Raw genomic sequence first — 21,697 nt, 5'->3', positions numbered from 1 at the left:
CAGCCCAGCTCCAGGTTGAGCTGTTGTTCAGCATCTTAGCTGTGGAGGGCAGTGTCACTGGCCCTCATATGTGGGATCCGAACCGGAGCCCTCTGGTGTCCCAAGCCAGTTCTTAACCATCGCGCCACTCGGCCGGCCCACGGAATAATTTTTTTTGAATAAAGATTTATTGACAATTGGCTTCTTCTTCTTCTCCTTCTGCTTCTCCTTCTCCTTCTCCTTCTCCTTCTCCTTCTCTTTCTTCTTTCTTCTTCTAAATATTTCAGTTCGGCAGAAAGTTCTGGCGAGAGGGAACCACGAGTTAGTATTGCCAGGAAAAGGAACATTCAAGTTAACTCTCCAGTTGCCCACGGCCCCAGATGACGTCCATGATGTCTCTGAGAGGAAAACTCCAACAAAGGTATGTAAAGGAGTGAGTAAAAAGGAAGTAAGGTGTTCTCCCAAGGTGTCTGGGATGGGAAGCACAATGAGGAAAATCTAGTGGAATGAAAAGTATAAATCAATCTGGGGTGAGAAAAGCAACTTACAGATATGGAGGGAGTGAGAGTAGGGGAGGGGAGGTATGGAATCATGAAGGATTTTGTTTGATATTAGACACTTGGAAAAGTCAAGATTTGGGCGTTACCATAAGGGTGGTTTGAGATGTGAAATTCTGGGTCTGTTTGTCCTGGGTGCTCTTAACCTGGAACTTGCTGATTTGTTTTATTTTTACATTATTTTAAAGGGACAGTGATCCATGCTGCATGTACTAAGTATTTCCTCAGCTGTAAAACGGTTTAGGAATAGTATCTATTAATACTTTTTTGGATTGTTGGATTGTTGTGAAGATTAGATGAGGCAACCTCTGTAAAGCAAATGACACAATGCTTGTTCATAGGAAACATTCAATAAATGTTAAATGGGGGAAAGATGTAAGTCTTACCCCATACCCCAGACACTTAGCATTCATTGGGGTTTCGGTTACTTGTGACTCACTTTTACCAGTGTGCTGAGTAAATGGAGGTGCCACTACACATTCGGTGCATTCAACAGCATCATTGCCAGGGCTTTTCATGATTGTTTCTATTGACCCTACGTCTCCAGGCTGTTCCCTGGCACATTTTTTAATGTAAAGAATTTATTAGTAATTTATTAATGCTACTTTATTGTTTGGATTTTAGGAATCCAAGACCAAAGAACTTGCCAAAGCACCAGGTAAGATCTCAGTTGAGATGATTGGCCTTCACCAGGCAGTTTTGCTTTTATTAAAGATGGCACTTGTGGACATCATCCTTATCTTCTTGACTTCATAAGGCAGGGTTTGCTCAGCTTGGAGATGCCTTGAGCTGTACCATCTATGTACTCTCAGCCAGCTATGCAGAGGGTGAACACTGGGGGAGCCTCTTGAGTTGTAAGGCTCAGGTCAGAAGGATGGGAACAGCTTTTTCTGTGGGGACTGGGAGACGACACCTTGCAATTGAGGGGAGGGCAACGAGGTACCTGGAAAGTGGTGATGAACTGACCTTTAGAGCCCCTGTGCCCAACCTGCCATTGAGAAGCAAGGACATTACGTATCACGGGTGCCGTGTGTGGCTATGTCAATTTCTGAGCACTGGGTGTAGAAAGTGCTGCTCTCTGGAGCCACAACAGGAAGGTGTAGTTTTGCTGTGTATGAAAGCATCTGGGTGCTGCGTTTAGGATGGGGGTGCAGCCCTCCAGACCAGCAGCACCTCTTCTGGTCCCATCTGCTGTAGGAAACAGCCTGACACCTAGTTGCTGTTGTGGACTCTGCAGCTTAACTAGTGTCTGGGTGTTGGCCTATAGTACCACCTGACATTTACTAAAGAAGTGACTACGTAGTTTTCCTGGCTAAACATGCTGTTATAAAGGGGAGGAAATGATGAACTGTATTGAATGGCTGAGCAAGAGAGAGAAAGTGATACATATGCCCAGATCTTAGGGAAAAGGAATTCTAAAAAGTATATAAATATTGTCCTCTAAAGTTGAAATTGTCTTGAGAACATGTTCTGATTTTTGCAATTTTCTCTTTTTGAAAATGGCACTAGGATAAGAACTGCCTTACTTGATAAAATGACTGAATAATTATATATATATATATATATATATATATATATATATTATATGCTTATTTGTTTTATTTTTACATTGTATGTATATACACTGTGTGTGTGTGTGTGTGTGTGTATCTAGCATGCATGTACTGTTAAACTGTAGAATCTAGTATGCATGGTTTCCTTAACATGGTTCTTATGGGATAGAATTTTTGTTGTTGTTGTTGTCTCTTTAGAGTAATTCCTGCTTTCCATTCTTCAGATATCGGACTGGCTCACCCACCTCCCATTGTTCATTGTGACTCTCTAAATCCTTATCTATTTCTTAGAAGATGCCTTATGTGCTGCACCCTTAAGCTCAATTTTAACCAGGAAGTGGTTTTATTTTTGTATATTTATATCTGTACCATTTCCTGCATCTAGAATTTAATCAAATCTGTGTTTCTTACACAGACTTAGACATAGATTTTACCCTAACTCTGTCTTAACTGATTTGTTAGCACTGCTTCAGATTTCCTTAAAACCCCAAGTGTATGTATTCTCAGGGAGAGCCATCCAACCCCACTCCACCAATGAACTTTTCATTGTCCTGGAAATTTTAGACCCATTTACTAGCCTGTTTTTACCTGACCTTAACTCTAATGATAGTAACCAGCCAGGAAGTTGGGTAGTCTTTGACAAGATACTTAAGTTGACCCTTTTAAGAGATGGGAGAGCAGGTCCTTTGTTTAATGGTTGCTCCACACTGAGTCCTGACAATAGCTCTAAGGCTCTTGAAATTAATTAGAATGGTGTAGACAATTTTCAGAGCTGAGCAAACTGAGGATGGAGGGTGATTCTCTAATAGGTCCCATATCTCAGGGATGAGGAGATCAGAGAATGCTGCACCACGAATGCACTAGGCATGCCTGAAACCCAGAGCTTCAAGTTAAAGATAGACATGCAGTTGACAGAGCAGAGAAAGGTCTATCAAGGCACACACCAGCATCAGGGGATGCGAGCACTACCGCAATGTCCTGTTCCAGGCTAAGCTGAGTTGGGTTGGGCCTGAAAGTTAGAAACCAGCAAGTGGAAGAACCAGAAGTGAAGTATGAGCAGGAGCAGAGAAATACTGGTCACTTGTGGTCAGCAAATTCTGTTTTTTCCAAGCCTGTATTTTTAGCCTGAACTCTCTTCTAAATTCCAGACCTTGTGTCTGACCTTCCTGTTGGAAAATATGTTAGAGCCAATACGTTTGAAGCCACCTGTGTCATCTGCCTCCCCAAACCAGTGCCCTCCTCTGGCTTCTTTATTTTTCATGAAGTACACAGCCAGTCTTCCCATCACCTACTAGAAATTTCAGTCATTTCTCCTCTTTAAGCTTTCACATATATTGGTCACAGAAATGTATCAATTTTTTTTAAAGATTTTATTGCGGAATTGGGGGAGGGGAACAACATTGGGGAATCGGGAAAGGGGAACAGACAAGTGGCTGTCTTTTTGTTCTTCAGTCTAGTTGTGGAGGATGTCGCTTCACTGACCCATGTTGGTATTATCATTGTGCTCTTCCTGGGTGAGGCAGCTCACCAGCCATTGGACAGTTGCTCATGGCGGCTCACAGCAGCTCACACCAACTGCCGGTCACTCACGGTAGCTCACGGCAGCCCACTGCAGCAGGGGCTGCAGCCTACGCCACTGCTGGCGACTCACGGTGCCCAGCTCCAGGTCAAGCTGTTGTTCACCATCTTAGCTGTAGAGGGCAGTGTCACTGGCCCTCATGTGGGATAAAAACCGGGGCCCTGCTGCTCAGAGCTGGCGTTCCAAGCCAACTCTTAACCAATGTGCCACTTGGCAGGCCCTGAAATGTATCAATTTAAAAAACAATTTTCCTTATCCATCCCTTCTTCACCCCAGACTCCTATTATTACCTCACAAATCCAGGATGGCAGGAACACCCTGCTTAGTCTCTCTCTATCTGATGTCCTTCTCCTTAAATCTGATTAGTTCTTTGTACTGTTGCTGGATATCGCATCATCCTTTTCACAGAAACATTCCCTGACTTACTCTTACCACCAATGGCAAGATAAAGTCCAAACCACATTCTGGATGAACCTTTATTGGCCACATCACGATTTTCTAAATAGTTTGGTGCAGTCATGACACTCTGCCTGTACTTCTGTTGCTCACAATACTCTCTACCCCACTTTTCTATACCTTTCAAGATCTACTGAGCTTCCTCCTCTTCTCTAAAGCCTTTCCAAGCCAACCCAGTCCCTTTATCTCTTTCTCATGGAATCTTGGCTGGATGGTTGATGCTCTTTATTTGGCCGTTAACCAGGCTTCCCTTGTGAAGAAGCTTTTTTTTTTTTCTTAAAGATTTTATTGGGGAATTGGGGGAAGGGAATAGCATTGGGGAATCGGGGAAGGGGAACAGACAAGTGGCTGTCCTTTTCTTTTTCAGTCTAGTTGTGGAGGATGTTGCTTCTGGCCCATGTTGGTACTATCATTGTGCGCTTTCTGGGTGAGGCAGTTGGTCGCCGGCCACTGGATGGCGGCTCACAGCGGCTCATGCCAGCTGCCAGTCCCTGACGGTAGCTTATGGCAGCCCACTGCAGCCCCACTGTAGCCTACACCGTCACTGCAGTCCACAGCAGCCCAGCTCCAGGTTGAGCTGTTGTTCACCATCTTAGCTGTAGAGGGTGCAGCGTCACTGGCCCTCATGTGGGATCTGAACCGGTGGCCCTGCTGCTCAGATCTGGTGCTCCCAAACCAACTCTTAACCAACGCACCACACAGCCGGCCCTGAAGAAGCTTTTAATAGTCATGGGATTATAAAACTACATTGCTGGAAAGGCTCTTAACATTTGCTTAGTCCAATAGTCTCATTTTATCATTAAGAGATGTGCCTGAGGTCACATGGCTAAAGAATGGTGGAGTCAGGGGTTGAACTCATATAACCTCACCCCCAGCCCAGTAGTTGTTTTGGTTTGTCATCTCTGTCTCATTGAGTGCTTGTTTATGTTGTTATTCAATCCTTAAGCTATTTTTTATTTGGCATGAGTGTGTGTGCATGGTGCCACATCCAGCACATAGGAGGAGTATTTGTCAGAGTGACCTAACTGTTGTAACAAACAGCCCCCCACATCACAGTTCAGTGAAGTAGGCAACTAGGGTCATGTGAGGTCTAGACCTCTAAACGCAGTCATTCAGGAATCCAGGCTCCTTCCATCTTTTGATACTATTATCCTTGATATGTGGCCTCCAAGATCACAGCAATGAAGAATGGAGATCTATGTGAAGGTAACTTGTATTGGCCATGCTTGGAAGTGGAATTTACCACTTCCACCCATATTCTATTAGCCACATGAACTCTACTGTAGGAATTGAACTGTAAAAAGTCTGGGAAATGTTTCACAGAAAGAAAACTAAATGGATTTGATGAGCACATAGCATTTTACTCTGCCATGATAAACATTTACAAATGTCAATTCCCTTTCTCATTTTTCTTAAATAGTTCATTAGAAAAATCTATAACTTCCCCATCTAATGTTTTTTTTGTATGCACCTCTTTCCACACATCCAGGACCTTGAACATAATAAGGGCCCCAACTGAATAGTTGCTCAAAGAATGTCAAAAGATCGTATAGTACCCATCATGCTTCACTGCAGTAGAGTGAGACTGACTATCTATATGTGTAATTCACTTATGGTCAATAGTAGAGAGGAACAAACTGCCTGGAGTGATTGCTATTCAGTGAGTTTGATGTATACATACAGCTCTCTAGGCCATTTTACCTTCTATTTGTATTCCTTAGTCATTCAATGCAAGTATCTTTTTCTTCTTCAGTAATGAGAACTTATTGCTTTTCAGAGCATAATGTGTTAGATGATGCCCATGTTTGGGCATCATCAGATATTCTTGCGTTCTTCCGGTGGTCCAAGCAGTAAATCTCCAATTCAGCAAACTTTTGTTGAGCTTCAAGTGTATACCATGTGCCAGCAATACAAGGATGCATAAACATGTCCCTTACTCTGAGAAACTGAGTTCAATAATTATAATATGGTGCTGTGATAGAAATATATATCAACAGAAAAGGGTGTGATAAAATTAAAAGTAATAATAATAAAATGGTACATTTTATTTTTAATTAATTTAAGCAAAAAGCCTTATAATATCTATTTTTATTTGAGTTAGCCAAGAAATTGGGAAGAAAAGAGGGCAGTGTCTTATGATAATTTACTTTGCTAAGACCATGGTAGTAAATGTAACATCTTGACTTCTTTTGTATCCCTAAAATTAGATACGTCGAAAGAACTGGATTCAGAAATCTCTCTCGATAGAAGATCAGAAAAAATGGAAGATATCCCAAAACACTGTGAAAATATTCCCTCTTTGGTTGCATTTGAAAATCTCCAAGCAAATGTGACTGATATGATGTTAATCTTGTTAGTGGAGAACCTAAGTGGCCTGTCAAGTGATGATTTTCAAGTAGAAGTAATACGAGATTTTGATGTTGCCATAGTTACCTTTCAAAAATATATAGGTAAGATTAATTGATGCTTCATTTGCCAGTGTTCTATGCACCCACTTTTGGGATTTGGGACATCCAGCTAATGGAATAGCTCTGAAAATTTGACTTTTTCTAGTAGCTAGTAAGAGAGGACTTCAAGTTAATATAGATCTTTTTTTTATTTAAAAGAAAAGCAAATTTGGTTTAAATCCAAATTCTTGTATGTTTAGTAGATCAAACTTTATTGTGTGTGTGTGTGTGTGTGTGTGTGTGTGTGTGTGTGTGTGTGTGAGAGAGAGAGAGAGAGAGAGTACACCCAAATAGAAATCTACAGTCTAAGGTTATTAAAGTGATTCCAAGCAGAGGCGTCAGCATTTTCTCATGTGTTACCTCATTGGGAGAAGTAAATATTGACCTGTATTACCAAATTGGACTTGAAGGTAATAATAATAGCAAATATTCATATATAGTATTACTATAAGTTAGGTATTATGCTAAGGTCTTTACATGCATTAATGGATTTGTTCCTTTCAATAACATTTTGAGATTATTATTATTCATCATTTTACACTTGAGGAGACAGAGGCGCAGAGATGCTAATAAGTGGAATAATTGGATTTAAACTCAGGCAGCACACCTCTGTACAGCCTGTTCTCTTTCCCCTTTAGCATATATTTTCTTAGTACTTTCGTGGTCATCCGCATATACAGGAAGAGTAAGTGCATGTGATGCAGGAAATGAATGCTCATTGAGGTTTGTGTGAGGAGTCTGTGGACAATCTCTGAGATTAGAAGAGCCATCTCCAAAAAGACAAGGAAATTTTCCAATTCCGAGCTCTCACTATTCATAGCCGTGACAGTGGAATGGTTAATTAAGAGCACAGGTCATGAAGTCAAAATTTTAGCTTCACCATTTAACTAATTATCTGAGTTATCTAAGTTACTACCCTCTGTGTGTTTTACTTTCCTCGCCTATAAAATGGGGATAATAATACCTAATTAGAGTTTGTGTGGAGATTAAATGAGATAATGTTTGAAAAACTCTTAACATGGTACCTGAGACATGGGAAGGACTCAATAAAGGGAGCTATTCTATTTTTAAATTTATGATTTCTTATAAAGGTAAAACTAAATGGACTTTTGTTCATTGATCAAAAATCTTGAACACCTACTATGGTTCACTAGTCTAGGTGCTTTGGGTACAGAGATGAGTAATTCTTGGTTCCTGCTCTTGAGGAACTCATATGGGGCAGGGAGGAAATCCATATGTAAATGAATAATGAAGATTCAAGAGGAGAAGCTGCCTCCCTCAGCTGTGAACAGCAAACTGTGGGGAATGGGAGGAAAGGGGACCCAAACAAGGTGGCTTGGTTTTGCCCTGCCTACTTACTCCCTTCTATGAAGTTTATACTCCATAAGAACCAGTCTGTCAAGTCCAAAATACACTATTGTTGTTTCATGCCACTGTTGTTCTCTCTGCCTGAAATGTTTTCTCCCCTTATCTGTCCAGTTAACTCTTCTTCATCCTTCAAAACTCAGATCAGTCACCACTTACTCTGAAAATCCTTAGTCTTCCCACCTCATTTGATCTGACAATAGGCCATTTGTTTGATTTTAAGACTTCCTCCCTCCTGGATGGTAAATGTTCAAGAATTTGTTATATTCATCGCTCTACCCCCAGCTTCTAGCCCAGTGCCTAGTACACTGTGGGCCCATCATCAATATTTGTTGATTTGAAAGAGATAATTGGGCTGAGTCCTGAAGGAGGAATAGGACCAGGATTAAAAAAAATTCGAGAAGGGCACTTCAGGCACAGGAAATTGTATGTACAAAGACAAAAGAGAATGGGTTATCAAAATAATGACTAGTTTTTGTGGCAATATGCAAAATAAAATGGCAGAGAATAACCCAAGGAGATATTTGAAAATTAGTTTGGAGTCAAATGGCCAAGGGCATTGTAAACCTAGCTAAGGAGTGTGAACTCATGGCTGGGGTAATGGGGAGCCACTCACAGACTTTAAAAAGGGGTGAAATAAGATTTGTATTATAAAGAGAAGACTCAAGTGGTGATGTCAAGGAGGGCTGGAGAGGGTTGTGAGCAGAGGCAGGCACACAGCTCAGTGGCAGTAATCCAGGTAAGACATTCATATATGTGTCATTGTTCAGAGACTGGGAGTTTTAGGCATGTAAATTCCCATGTAGGAATTAAAATTTGCAATCTAAAACTTGAGTGCTTAGCTTCCCCCATCTAAATTCATTTTGAGTTTCTTCTGTATAATATACAGACATAATCATAATTTTATGATTGATTGATTTTGTTTTGTAGATACCATGAAATTTGTTGATGATTGTGTCGACCACCATTCAGTGAAACAACTTCAACTTTCTCCAAGACTTCTGGAAGTGACAAAAACAATCAGGGTTGAAAACCTGCCACCTGGTGTTGATGACTATAATTTAAAACATTTATTTGAAAATCCTCAAAATGGAGGGGGAAGAGTTGCCCATATTGAATATTTTCCTGAAGAGAGTTCAGCTCTGATTGAATTTTTTGACAGAAGAGGTAATATTTATTTGCCTTATTTTGTAAACCTGGCATAATCTAATCCATTTTAGTAGATCTTAACAGTTATCAATTGAATTTTGATATATTTTATTTTTTGTTTGCATATTTCGTTGGTAATCCAATTAGTAATCCTGTTCATGTGGGATATGATGCGTAATGAGTGATTCAAACTTTAGAAAACTAATGTCAAGTTTTTGAAAGATATAAGAAGATTCTCTCATGAGTCTTTACCTAAGATGAATTGAAAAACATATAATTTTTACAATCTTGGAAATACTGTATTAAAAAAGAGACGATTTCTTTTTTAGCTGTACACTTGGTAGAAATTCTCAAGTTAATTTCAACAAAGTTAGGTAAACAAATACTCAGAATCACATATAGTTCCTATGAAGTAGCAACACTTCCCCTTTCACGTGTCAGTGTCATCATTCAGAAATGAATAGGGGTGATTTCACATTGTCGGTAGATGCCTACTGGATTGTTCTTTGCAGTGAACCTGTGTAAACCATGTCCAGCTGAACTTTAGGAAAACACTTGTGAGGGTTCTGCGGACATAGATTGCTAAAGCTCTGAGGCATGTGCAAAGTCTGAGGCATGTTGGAGAGTCCACTGATGTTCAGAAGCCAAGGCTGAGGGGTAGGAATTAAGGAGCCAGACTTTGTAGGGAAAGAAGGAACACTGTGCTTGGGGGAGCACTGAAACAGATCATGTGGTATGCCACTCAAGAGAAATTGCTTAATGGGAGCCTCCTTTCAGCTTTTACGAGTTGGAGAAAATGGGGTGAAGGTATGGTTTAGATTAAAATGGAATGAAAGACCTAGTGTTCCTTGGGCAAAAGAACAAAAGGGAATCCTCTTGCATGTTCTTTCTATCTCCTTCAGCCTGGTCTCGGGCGCAGGGGGAGAGTTACATAAAGCTGTCTACCCTAGAAGTTAACCTCCCAGCTTATGGTGGGAGTTGACAACTTTGGGGATTGTGAACAAGTTGAGGGCAGAGGGCAGTTGGGTGTGTCCTCAGAATGCCTAGTTACGTGTGTACAAATAATAATAAGAACTATTTAGTTAAGGTTTATTTTATGCCAGAGTTACACCTGTGAACAGAAGGGCACTCTCAAATTTTCCGTTTCTCTTGGCACCATCTGACTATGTTGACCATGCCTCCTACTCTAACCTCACTCACTCTCTAGTCTCTACTGTCTGAGATACACAGGTTTCCCCTTTCTCTCTCTGGCTTCTCCTTCTTATAATTGTGACTTATATAGCTCTGCAGAGTGCTACAAAGTGCAGTCACAGACATTGCTTTATGGGAATTGCTATTATTGTAATCTCTATTTTACAAATGAAGTAATTGAGGCACAGAAAGGTCAAACAACATGACCAGAGTTACACAGCTAGTAAGTGACAGAGCCAGGATGTCAACCTGGGTAGTCTGGCCTCGTAATTTATGCTCTTAACTGCTCCACTTTTTCCCAATCTCCTGTTTACCTATAATACTTATTTTTCTTGTGGGATATTTCACCGCTTACAGTGGGTTACCAATACTGAGGTAAACTGTAGATAAAGCTGGATTAAGAACAGAATTTATTTAGCAATATTGTATTTTATGTAGATTATTTGAGAGGAATGTTAGGCACTTCACTGTGAAATTATTTGGGTCAACTTCATAAAAACTGATTCATAAAATCTTAAGGAAAGGAACTTTTATTAAACACCTATTGCATATGAGATTTTTTGCTACATTGTCTGTGACAGTATCTCATTGAATCCCCATAATAACCTGCATAGTTAGATATAGTTACTCTTTCTTTACAGAAGAGGAAACAGGATGGAGAACTTACAGCACATTAAGGTGACATCTATGATGTTTCTTGGGTCAGATAGACTCAAGTTCAAATCCTGGCTTTGGTGCTTACTAGCTTTGTGATCTTGGGAAATTACCTTAACTCACCAAATCCTGTTTTCTCATCTACAAAACAGAGCTCATGCTACTACTTACCTCAGAGGAAATGCTGTGAGGGTTAAATGAAATTATATCTGCAAAGTGCTTATTATATGGTGGGTGCTCAGTGTATGTTAGTGGTCACTGGTACTGCCCAGGTTTGGAGCCTATAGGGGACCATGTTGAGAAGTTGAAACCATATGTCTGGACCTCTGAAGGCCATGTTCTTTTTATTATGTCTGCCTCAAGGCCTAGGAGCCAATCATGCACAGGCCAAGTGATTTTTAACATCTTTCCACAAGGATGTTATTTTAATCCAAGCTGTTACTGGAATTCATTTCAATTCCCTTGCTTCTTAGACCCCTTGTACCTTTCTAATAACTAACACAAAATGAAGAGGGGCTTTGGAGAGTACTCCGCCCACCCCCAACACACACACGCACGCACGCGTGCGTATATATCCCACCCTAGGGACTGTCCCAGTAAAAGTGGCAGGTGGAGGATTGTAGCAGGGACAGGAAAGGTAAGGACTTACTGAATCAGAGTCTCTGGGCTGGGCTCTCTGATGACTTTGAGGATGACCGCGGTTTGGACCCCCCGGTAGAGGGGCAAGAGCATGGGCTTTGGGGTCAGACAGACGCTGGCTTGAATCTTAGCTCAGATATTTACATTTCTATATGACCCTATTCAAGTTATCTAACCTTCCATAGCCTCAGCTTTATCATTTGTAAGTAGGGATGATAATAATAGTCTCTACCTCAAGGGGTTGTTGTGAGGATTAAATTAATTAAATATATGTAAAGCACTTAGAATAGTGTCTGACACATGGTAAGCTATGATAATGATTATTGTACTCCTCCCCCTAGAGGTATTAGTGGAATCTAAGTCATCTATGAAGCCTAAAGTTGTGAGACATACAAGAAGCAGCACATTGCATGATTCTTAGGCAAGCTTTGCTTTGAGCACCAAAATATTCTTTACACTGGAGCAAACATGATCCCCTTGCTTGTGACCAAAGTCCTATTTGTTTCTTAACCTGGTGGTGATATATCAGTGTTATCATCAGAAAATAGAATCGACATAACAGAATTTCAACATAGAGTGATCTTGGCTGGAAAGTAGTTATTCCATTCAACAAGGGATACCTATGCAGTGTTATTACACATCAATTTATATTTGAGCACTTTGAGAATAGAGCTGCTTTTTAATAACATGTTGTAACATCAAAGTTCTACAAACATTAGGATGTTTTCCCTCTAGAATAGGAAAGGTTTGTTTTCTTGTTTGCTCTTATTTGAAACATACTACACTGGGATTACTTTATTTTCTCTCTCTCCTTTTAAGTGTTAGGCACCATCATGACCAAGAAACTTGACTTCAATAATATGCCATTGTCTGTGTTCCCATACTATACTTCTTTGGGCACAGCTTTGTATGGAAAGGAGAAGCCTCTGATCAAGCTTCCAGCACCATTTAGAGAATCACTGGATCTTCCTTTACGGAAATTCTTGTACAAAAATAATCACCTGGTTGAAGAGATAAATGAAGAAGTGAGACGTTGTCACTGTGAGCTAACATGGTCCCCACTCAGTGGTGAAGTTACCATCCGACCTGCAGCCACCTTAGTCAATCAAGGAAGACTAAAAATCAAGAACTGGAAGAAGGATGCTTCCACAGCATTCTCTGACATTAGGTCTAGATATAAAGTTACGTCATTTAAAGTGGATCCAATAGTGTGGGACACCATAAAAAACAAGTTAGAAAACGATAGGATTTTGATTGAGTTTGATACACTTTTGGAGATTGTAACCTTAGTGGGGAAATCAGAGGATGTTCAAGACATTGAGCCACAAATCAAGGAATTAATAGAAAGCACCACTCAAAAAATGAAGAGAGAAGAGCAAAGTCTAAAGGCAGAAGTAGCCGTTTCTCCAGCAAAGTATTCTCTTTTGTGCCACAGCGGTATACAGAAGCGTTTCCACACGGAGTACCCAGAGATGGAGATTTATTATGATGAAGTCACTCAACATTTGTGCTTGAAAGGATTCCATGCAGATGTGTATAAAGTAAAGTGTGAAATCCAGGAAAAGGTGTACACCATGGCTCAGAAAAACATTCAGCTTCCGCCTGAGGTTTTCCAGTTTTTGCAACAGGTCGACTGTGCAGAATTCTCGAATTCTCTTTTTATAGCTCAGAAAATCCTTGCAATTTATGAACTAGAGGCTACAACTGTTCTCTTAACCGGCTGTTCTTCTGAAGTCCTATTAGAAGCTGAAAAGCAAATGGTCAGTGGCCTGAATTATAAGCGCATAGACATCGAGGACAGAGGATTTCTTAATGGTAAGAAGTGGAAAGACATCATTCACAATTTGCATAGGAAACGCAATTCTTCCTCAAAGACTGTAATAATCAATGAATTAACTTCAGAAACCACAGCTGCGGTCATCATTGCAGGCTGTGTGAAAGAAGTAAATGACATCTACAGCTTCCTTTTTGACTTTATAGAAAAAAACATGAAAATAGAGAGATTTATTGAAGTAAAGCCTACCTTAGTTATTGATTATTTAAAAGCACAGAAGAAGCAATTCTTGCAAAAGATAAAGCAGGTAAATGTTCAGGTAGATTTCAATCCTGCCAACAAACAAAAAGGCATTTTACTGATTGGCTCAAAGCCTCAAGTCCTGGAGGGAATGAACATCCTCAAGCAAGCCAGGGACTCAGTTTGTGTTCAAAGCATCTGTATTGATAAGCCAGGAGCCAGGCAGCTCTTCCAGGCTAATGAATGGAATTTTAAAAATCAGGTCAGACGGTCATTTGGTTGTTTTATGGAACTACAGCAGAAAGAAGAAAAGAAGGAGGGAGGCGGTGCTGATGGACAGAAGTGCTTCTCCCGGGCAGACTTGGCCCCTGGAGTCTCGCTGATTGTACAGCAGGGCGATTTGACCCAGTTTCCTGTCGAAGTGGTGGTGAATTCGGCAAATGAGGCTCTCCAGCACAATGGCGGTCTTTCCGCTGCTCTTTTGAAAGCAGCTGGCCGTGAACTCCAAGCAGACTGTGACCAGATAGTGAAGAAAAAAGGCAAGATCCCACCTGGCCGTGCTACCATCTCGAAAGCAGGAAAGCTCCCCTACCGTCACGTGATCCATGCAGTAGGGCCGAAGTGGAAGGGAAGCGATGCCCAAGAGTGTGTGTTCCTGTTAAAGAGGGCTGTGGAAGAAAGTCTCCATTTGGCTGAAAAACACCAGTACAGATCCATAGCCATCCCTGCCATTGGTTCTGGAACCTTTGGCTTTCCTTTACCCCAGTGTGTGAACACCATTGTTTTGGCCATCAAGGAAAACTTCCAGTATAACTGGGAAGGACGCACCTTGAAAGAGGTTTACCTTGTGGATACAGCTGAGACGACTGTTGAGGCCTTTGCTGAAGCTGTGAAAACTGTATTTAAAAACACTCTGTCTGAAACTGCTTCCCCGCCCAGTTTACCAGCAGCAGTCCAGCTCAGCTTGAGAATAGATCATGGGAACAGACACATGCTGTTGTGCCCAGGAGGCCTGAAGATCCAGTTGTTGAAAGGAGAAGTGCAAAATGCTACGGTGAGTGTCCCTATGTACGGAACACCCACCAAGGTGCTGCAACTCCAGTTAGCCTGTTGCCAAAGGAAGATTAGGGAGAGAATCAAGGGGGAGAATCCCATGCCCTCCATGGCCTGGAAACAGGTTTCCTTAAAAAATTGGGCTACTTCACCATGGCATTTACTGAAAGAGATTGGCCAGTTATGTGGGAACTGGATGTGTATTCAGATCACTAGGTTTCCAGTGAAAATCCTCACGTTTATAAGGATCTCTGTCCTTTTTCAGTGCCTTCACGCCTGTCACATTTTGATTAACCTAAGGTTAATTTCCTGTCAAATTTACTGATAGCAGATGCTGAAAAATTAGAGCATAGGATGGGGACAGAGGACAGTAATCTTGTCAATGAACCTGAACAAGGGTAAGCAGGGGGCCTCCAACACCAGTAAGAAAATATGGGAAGGAAAGTAGAGTGGACCTGGGAAGGGTCTGGGTAATATGCAGGGATAACTCTTGTAGGTCTGCTAGGGGGTGACATGTTTTCAAAAAATATGTATAACAACCTTTGCAACACAGGCTCTAACTAAATGGGAACAGCAGTCCTGGAAGCCCCTGCTGTGCCAGCTGTTACTTCTTTCATTTGGGGATTGTGGGCAGGCCTGAGGAAGGGATTCCTAGGGAAGGCCATTTGCATATCTCCTTTGGAGAAATGTCTATTTAGATCCTTTGCCTACTTTTAAATTGGGTTCTTTTTTATTACTGAATTTTTAGAGTTCTTTATATATTTTGGATACAGGTCCCTTACCAGTTATATAATTTGCAAATATTTTCTCCTATTCTGTGAGTCATCCTCCTTATATAATAACTTTAAATAATAATTACAAGAATAACAGCTAACATTGATTATTTAGTATGTGCCAGGCATTATGCTAAGTGCATTTTCTCATTCAATGCCATGAGGTAGATTTCAGGATTATTATTCTTCTCACTTCACAGATGAAGGAATGAGATTTAGAGGGGTTAAATAATTTGCCCACACCCCACTGTTAGCAAATGGTGGAGCCAGGATTGGAATTTGTTCAGGCTCTTCACCATTGCACTATTTCAAAATATTAAAAATAATTTTGTTTCTCATTTAAAAAAAACACACAAATAAACAGGAAACTTTTGACCAAGAGTCAGTAATTAGAATGGGTCCCATTCCTTGTCTACCTTGAACAATGAATAGTAAGACATTCCTTCTATTCCTTTTATTCCCATAGATGTTTTGGCTTCTGATGCCACAGTACCTGCTATGCGTTGCTCCTTAGTGACTCATGCAGGGCAGCTTTGAAAATCACTTGGTCATGTGCCTTCTCTCTTCTACTGAGGTCTTAATCTAGCCAATTAACCTGCTCACATTAACTGACCTGGTGAAAAGCTTCCATGGCCACTCGCTATCTGTGGGGAAGTCCAGCTGGCCTGGCACTCGAAGCCCTCTTCCGTCTACCCCCAGTGAAAACATTTCTAGTCTGGCTTGAAGCATTTTACTGCAGAAGCTCTCTATGAGGTCAAGCTAATCTGCTCACTGCTCACAACCTACCATGCATATTCATGCCGTTCCCCCTTCTGAGTGACTTTCCTGTCTCTCTCTGTCTGCCTCACTATTCCCAGGTCTTAGACTCCACATCACCCCCCACCCCACCCCACCCCCGTGTCTTCATTAGCCGCCGAAGGCACTCCCTCTGGACTACCTCAGTGATCCCATACCATTTACACATTGCTTTTTGTCACCTCTCTTTTGTCCTGGAGTGTTATTTGGTATTTTAAATCTCTGAAAACTTAATCATCTTGTTGTTACCCATTGTGCCAAGTCTGGGGGCTCAAATACAGCATTCCTTGATGAACGCTTTTTTATTAGAATTTGAAGCAAATTGTTGGTTTTGTCTTTAAGGCCGATGTTATCGTCAACTCCATTCCCTCAGATCTTGCACTTAATAAAGGGCCCCTTTCTCAAGCCCTCTTGGAAAAAGCTGGGCCAAAGCTCCAGGAAGAATTGAACACAACCGGACAAGGAGTGGCTGTTGATGTGGGCACAGTTCTCCAAACCAGTGGTTGCAATCTGCATTGCCACCTTGTGCTTCATGCGGTGGCTCCGAGCTGGGAAAATGGCAGCACATCTTCACGGAAGGTGGGGCCTGGTTTTAAATTCTCCAGGAAATTGGGTACCTCTTTGGACTCCTTTCAGGATAATATAGATTGAACCCTGTCTGTTTCTCTTCTGTAATAACGCCACATCCTTGGCAGGTTCCGCCATTATGGCTCTTTCTTTCAGCTGTAGCTGACTTCTCCTGAAGACTACTTAACAATATAAATTAATTATAGTGCTCAATCATTGGGGGTCAGGAAAGACTTACTGAAGATAACATATCTTTTGTGAAGAACACAAGGCAAGGGCATGAAGAATAGAAGAGTGTGAGGGATGGGAACAGTAGTTGCTTTGCTTCTTTCCTTCATTGCTGAGTGAGTTTGAATCTTTTTGGAGGGTTTCTCACATTCTCTTCCTCATCTATTCCTCTATTTTTCTTCCCTCCTCTGCCTGCCCTTAACCTGCCTTTTGTTTAAAGCAAAAAAGGAGTAGACAGAGATCACGAAGTTACTAAATTCTTATTTATTTATTTATTTTTGTCCTAACTCCCATTTCTAGGCAAAATGTATAAGGATATGCTTTGTATTTTTCAGATCATGGAAGACATAATCAGAGAATGTCTGGCAATCACTGAAGGATTGTCCTTAAAATCAATTGCATTTCCAGCCATAGGAACAGGAAATTTGGGGTTTCCTAAAACTGTTTTTGCTGAATTAATCATTTCAGAAGTGTTCAAATTTAGTAGCAATTATCAACCAACAACTTTACAAGAGGTTTGCTTTCTCCTGCACCCGAATGATCTTGGAAATATTCAGGTACAGCTTCACTCATTTCTGGTTATTTTGGCAGCTGACCCTTAATGGTCTCCAATGTCTTCGTCATCTGATAGATTGTTTCTTTCATGTATTTCCCATACAGGAAAGTAAAAGAGTAGTAGACTAGTTGAAGCATGGCAAATTTCAAGCAAGTGTATGGATATAGAAAAAATAACTTCTTATTAAGGAAAATTTCAACCATATGCAAAAGCAGACAAAACAGTGTAATAAACTCCCTTGTACCCATCACTCATCTTCACAATTATTAACCTATGGCCAATATGTTTCACTCTATCTCCATTTATTTTCCTTCCTCCTGTATTATTTTGAAGCAAATTCCAGATGTACATTTTACCCATGAACAATTCAGTATGTATTTTAGACATTAGAATTCTTTTTAAAAAGTAACATAACTACAACACTATTTCACACATAAAAGAAATTGACAATCACTTCTTTACTACATTCATTATCAAGTCAGTGTTCAAATTTTCAACTGTTTCATAAATGTTTTGTTTTTACAGCTTGTTTGTTTAATCAGAATCCAAATCAGGCCCATATATTGCAATGGAGTTGACATATTCCTTAACCCTTTTTTAATCTACAGGATTCCTTTCCATATGAACACAGAATTTTTAATAAATAATAAAAGCACAGTTGTTGTCCTATGTGTAGGAGATTGTCAGGATGAGATAAAACTGAAGAGTGTAGAATGAACTCAGCACATCCCCATAGGAATAGGAAGGCTGGGACCAGAAATACCAGAACCACCTTCAGTCATAGAGAGTCTATCGACCATCTCATATTTGCTGAACATCAGCTATGGGTGAGCCACTGGACTCAATATCACGGGAGGACAAGAGGCATTTAATAAGAGGCCATATCCTTGCCCTCCAAGTCCTCAGAGTCCAGTAGAGTAAATGACATTAAATGTTTGAAAAGTTCCATAATGATGCAAGAATTAAACAGATCAAGGCTAGCAACCCAGAAAATGTCCATGGATCATTGGACCATCCGAATTTTTAGGTCATACTTAATTTTTTTCTGGATCTAGACACTACCTTTACATTCTAATCTAAATTCTAATCAGACAGCCAAACCAACCAAGCAAAATATGTAGTCCATTTAATTGGTCTGCATCACTATAGTAATATCTGGTCAATAAATGTTTTATGAACGACCTCCCTAGACTTGCATTATACAAGGTAGTATGGATCATGGAATGGGTATGCAGCACATATTTCCTCCTATAAATCATAATTACTTTGGGAGCTAAGATTTATACACATAAAATGAACCAAATTAGAGACATAAAGTGCTGAAGAGTTTTTGAATGACAGAATAGGGGAGCGAGTCCTGTGACATGGACCTGAACCTTCAAATCTCACTATTCCTGTGCAACCCCAGGCCCTATTTTCTTTCTGAAAAACTCAAGAGTCCTCTGCAAATATTCTGTAAAAGGATTAGTTTCTATAGACGCCTTTATTACCATTGGAAACAGTGTTGATGCTCGACAGATGGCCGTGATATTTTTTCCTTTTAAAACTTTTAAAGACATTTAAACTTTGGTTATCTTCGTACAAAAATCAACAAAACTTATTGAGATATTTATAAGTGGACACTGTAACAGAGGTTGCAAAACAGCAGCCCATGGTCTGAACATGGTCTAAATCTGCTTTATTTGGACTATTTTTTAAAAATTTGAATCAGTTGCTAACATTGAAAACTCAAACATTTCACATAAAACTCCAGATGTCCACTATAGCCTAAAAAGTCAAACATGCTGGCACATTGGGCATGGATATCTGCCTGAACAGTTTGTGGTGGCTGAGTGGCAGGTGCTGTGTAGTCCTCCAGAGTCACAACAGTCCAGCTTCCACTTGTAGCATACCTGCCTGGCCCCTGGAGGTCTATGAGCCTGACACCTTGGCGCTGTAGTCTCTGCTGGTCCCTCTGCCTTGATTGTATCAGCCTTTTAGCCAAGGTTTTACTTGTTTTTTTTCCAACAAAATTCTCTGTTGCTTGTTTACAAGGAGGAAGAAAGTTATGATTTGGAGGTGTCACTACCAGGCAAAGAAATGGAATTCACAGGTTCATTAACCCTAAAATACACCAGTCTCTGGCTCCAAAAAGCAATACTCCCCTACCCATTCCTCTCCTGATACAAATAAGAAGTTAAAAATCAAAGCATTGTGATTATCTTTCTCTTAACACTATATTTTTAACAACTGGAAAGTTATTTGCTCTTACTGATAATGAAAGTAATACATGTTCATTGTAGAAACTTTGAATAATACAAAATGTATAAATTCTTTTTTTGGTCGTATTTCATTCCAGCCTTCTTCTATACATGTGTACTTTATAAAGTGGTGTAATGTAATTAATGTAATTAATGTTGTTCTTCTTTCATTTAATAATATAAAATAAGTATTTCCCTATTCCAATAGTCTTTGAAAATGCAATTCTAAATGGCTGCTAAATATTTTAACAGGTGAATACACTAAAATTTATTTAACCATTTCCTTGTTGGGTTTTAAACTGTTACATTTTTTCTTGATTATCGATAGCACTGTAATGAATATTTTTGTATTTATATCATTGTTTACATTGTTGATAATTTTCATAGTATGCATTTATAGAAATAATATATGTATTTTCATAACTTAAAAATCTATAATGATAATAAATAATACTTTGAGAATTGTTCTCTCCTAAATATTTGTGCATGTAGGATCAAAAGCCATGATGAATCAAATTCATTCATCTACTGAGAATTGTAGTAGTCAAAACTGTCATTGTATTTTCAGGCATTTTCAGATGAATTTGACAGAAGGGCTAATGGAAATTTCATCAGTGACAAAATCCCCAAGGCTGAAAATACACAAGGTTCAGTAAAGCTTTTAAATTGAGAAATTATTTCAAATTGCTAAATAACTATTTAGTGATAAGTGAAAGATGGTAGTGATGATTCTTATGAAAAAATAACTTTGATGAAAAAGATATTAAATTACATTTCATGTATAATACCTGAGCATGCAAGACACTGGCCATGTTTGTGTGATTTAGAATGAAAGAGTAGGCAGGCCAAGTTAGATAATCCGTACAATGGGTTTTTAAGTAGTGATGAGGCTATTTTCTAAGAATGATGTAACATGTGTTTTTGGAAATAGATACATTTAAAGAGACAATACCAACAAAATGCTTCTTCTCTGTCAAATTTGCTGCTGTATATTTGAGTTTATCCTATCTGGAGTTTGCCGAGGCTTCTTGAATCTGAATATGTGTGTCTTCCATCAAATTTGAGGATTTTTCAGTCATTTCTTCAAATATTTTCCCTGCACTGATCTTTTTCTCCTCTCCTTCTGGTGCTCCAATAACATAACTATTAGGCCTCTTAATAGTGTCCTACTGGTCCCTGAGGATCTGTTCTTTTTTCTTTTCTTTTCTTTCCTTTTTTTTCTATTACAGCTTTATTATAAAAGATGCAGATCAGGAACAGACAAGTGAAAAGATATACCTTGCTCTGTATATCTCACGCAGGGAGATGATACAGAGTTTCCATACCTTCTCTTTTGTGGAACCTGGGCATGCCTCCATCCCTGCACATCAATGTGTCCAGATTTTATTGGGATTGCAATTATGTAGGCATAATTACTTAAACCAGTTGAACTCAATCTTCAGTTCCCCTCCACTTCCTGAAGGTCAGGCTGGCCCAAATATCCAATCATCTAATCACACGGTCCATCTTTCTGGTGACTAACACCCATCATGAAGCAACCTAAGGACCCACAATGAGTTATCTCATTAGCATAAAAAACACTCCTATCACTCAGGAAATTCCAAGAGTTCTTGAAGCTCTGTGCCAGGAGCCAGGGACAAAGACCAGATACTCGTATATTCTCCATTATATCACACAACAATATCCAATTTATATTTGCCCATGTACTTTTAGTTGAGATCTTTATTTCTTCATACAGCATTGAATTACCGTCTAGTGTCCTTTTACCTCGAGAACTTCCTGTAGCATTTCTTGCAGGCCAGATCTACTGGTAAGGAACTCCCTCAGCTTTCGCTTGTTTGGAAATGTCTTAAATTCTCCCTCATTTTTGAAGGACAGTTTTACCAGATGTAGAATTCTTAG

General features: G+C 39.9%; 1 protein-coding gene across 1 annotated transcript in view; it reads left to right on the top strand.

The window, feature by feature from the left end:
- PARP14 (poly(ADP-ribose) polymerase family member 14) overlaps nt 1-21,697 on the top strand; it is a 53,052-nt gene that overhangs the window by 5,213 nt on the left and 26,142 nt on the right. The window contains exons 2-9 of the mRNA XM_019650957.1: nt 267-400; nt 1,161-1,194; nt 6,332-6,574; nt 8,867-9,103; nt 12,389-14,637; nt 16,547-16,783; nt 17,335-17,556; nt 20,364-20,447. Of these exons, the coding sequence (XP_019506502.1) occupies nt 267-400; nt 1,161-1,194; nt 6,332-6,574; nt 8,867-9,103; nt 12,389-14,637; nt 16,547-16,783; nt 17,335-17,556; nt 20,364-20,447 (3,440 nt within the window). The remainder of the gene's footprint in view (nt 1-266; nt 401-1,160; nt 1,195-6,331; nt 6,575-8,866; nt 9,104-12,388; nt 14,638-16,546; nt 16,784-17,334; nt 17,557-20,363; nt 20,448-21,697) is intronic.

The sequence above is a fragment of the Hipposideros armiger genome, unplaced genomic scaffold (genome assembly GCF_001890085.2).
Source record: "Hipposideros armiger isolate ML-2016 unplaced genomic scaffold, ASM189008v1 scaffold_8, whole genome shotgun sequence".
NCBI lineage: Eukaryota > Metazoa > Chordata > Mammalia > Chiroptera > Hipposideridae > Hipposideros > Hipposideros armiger.
The sequence above is the reverse complement of the archived record's forward strand: the minus strand, read 5'-3'. Positions and strand labels throughout refer to the sequence as shown.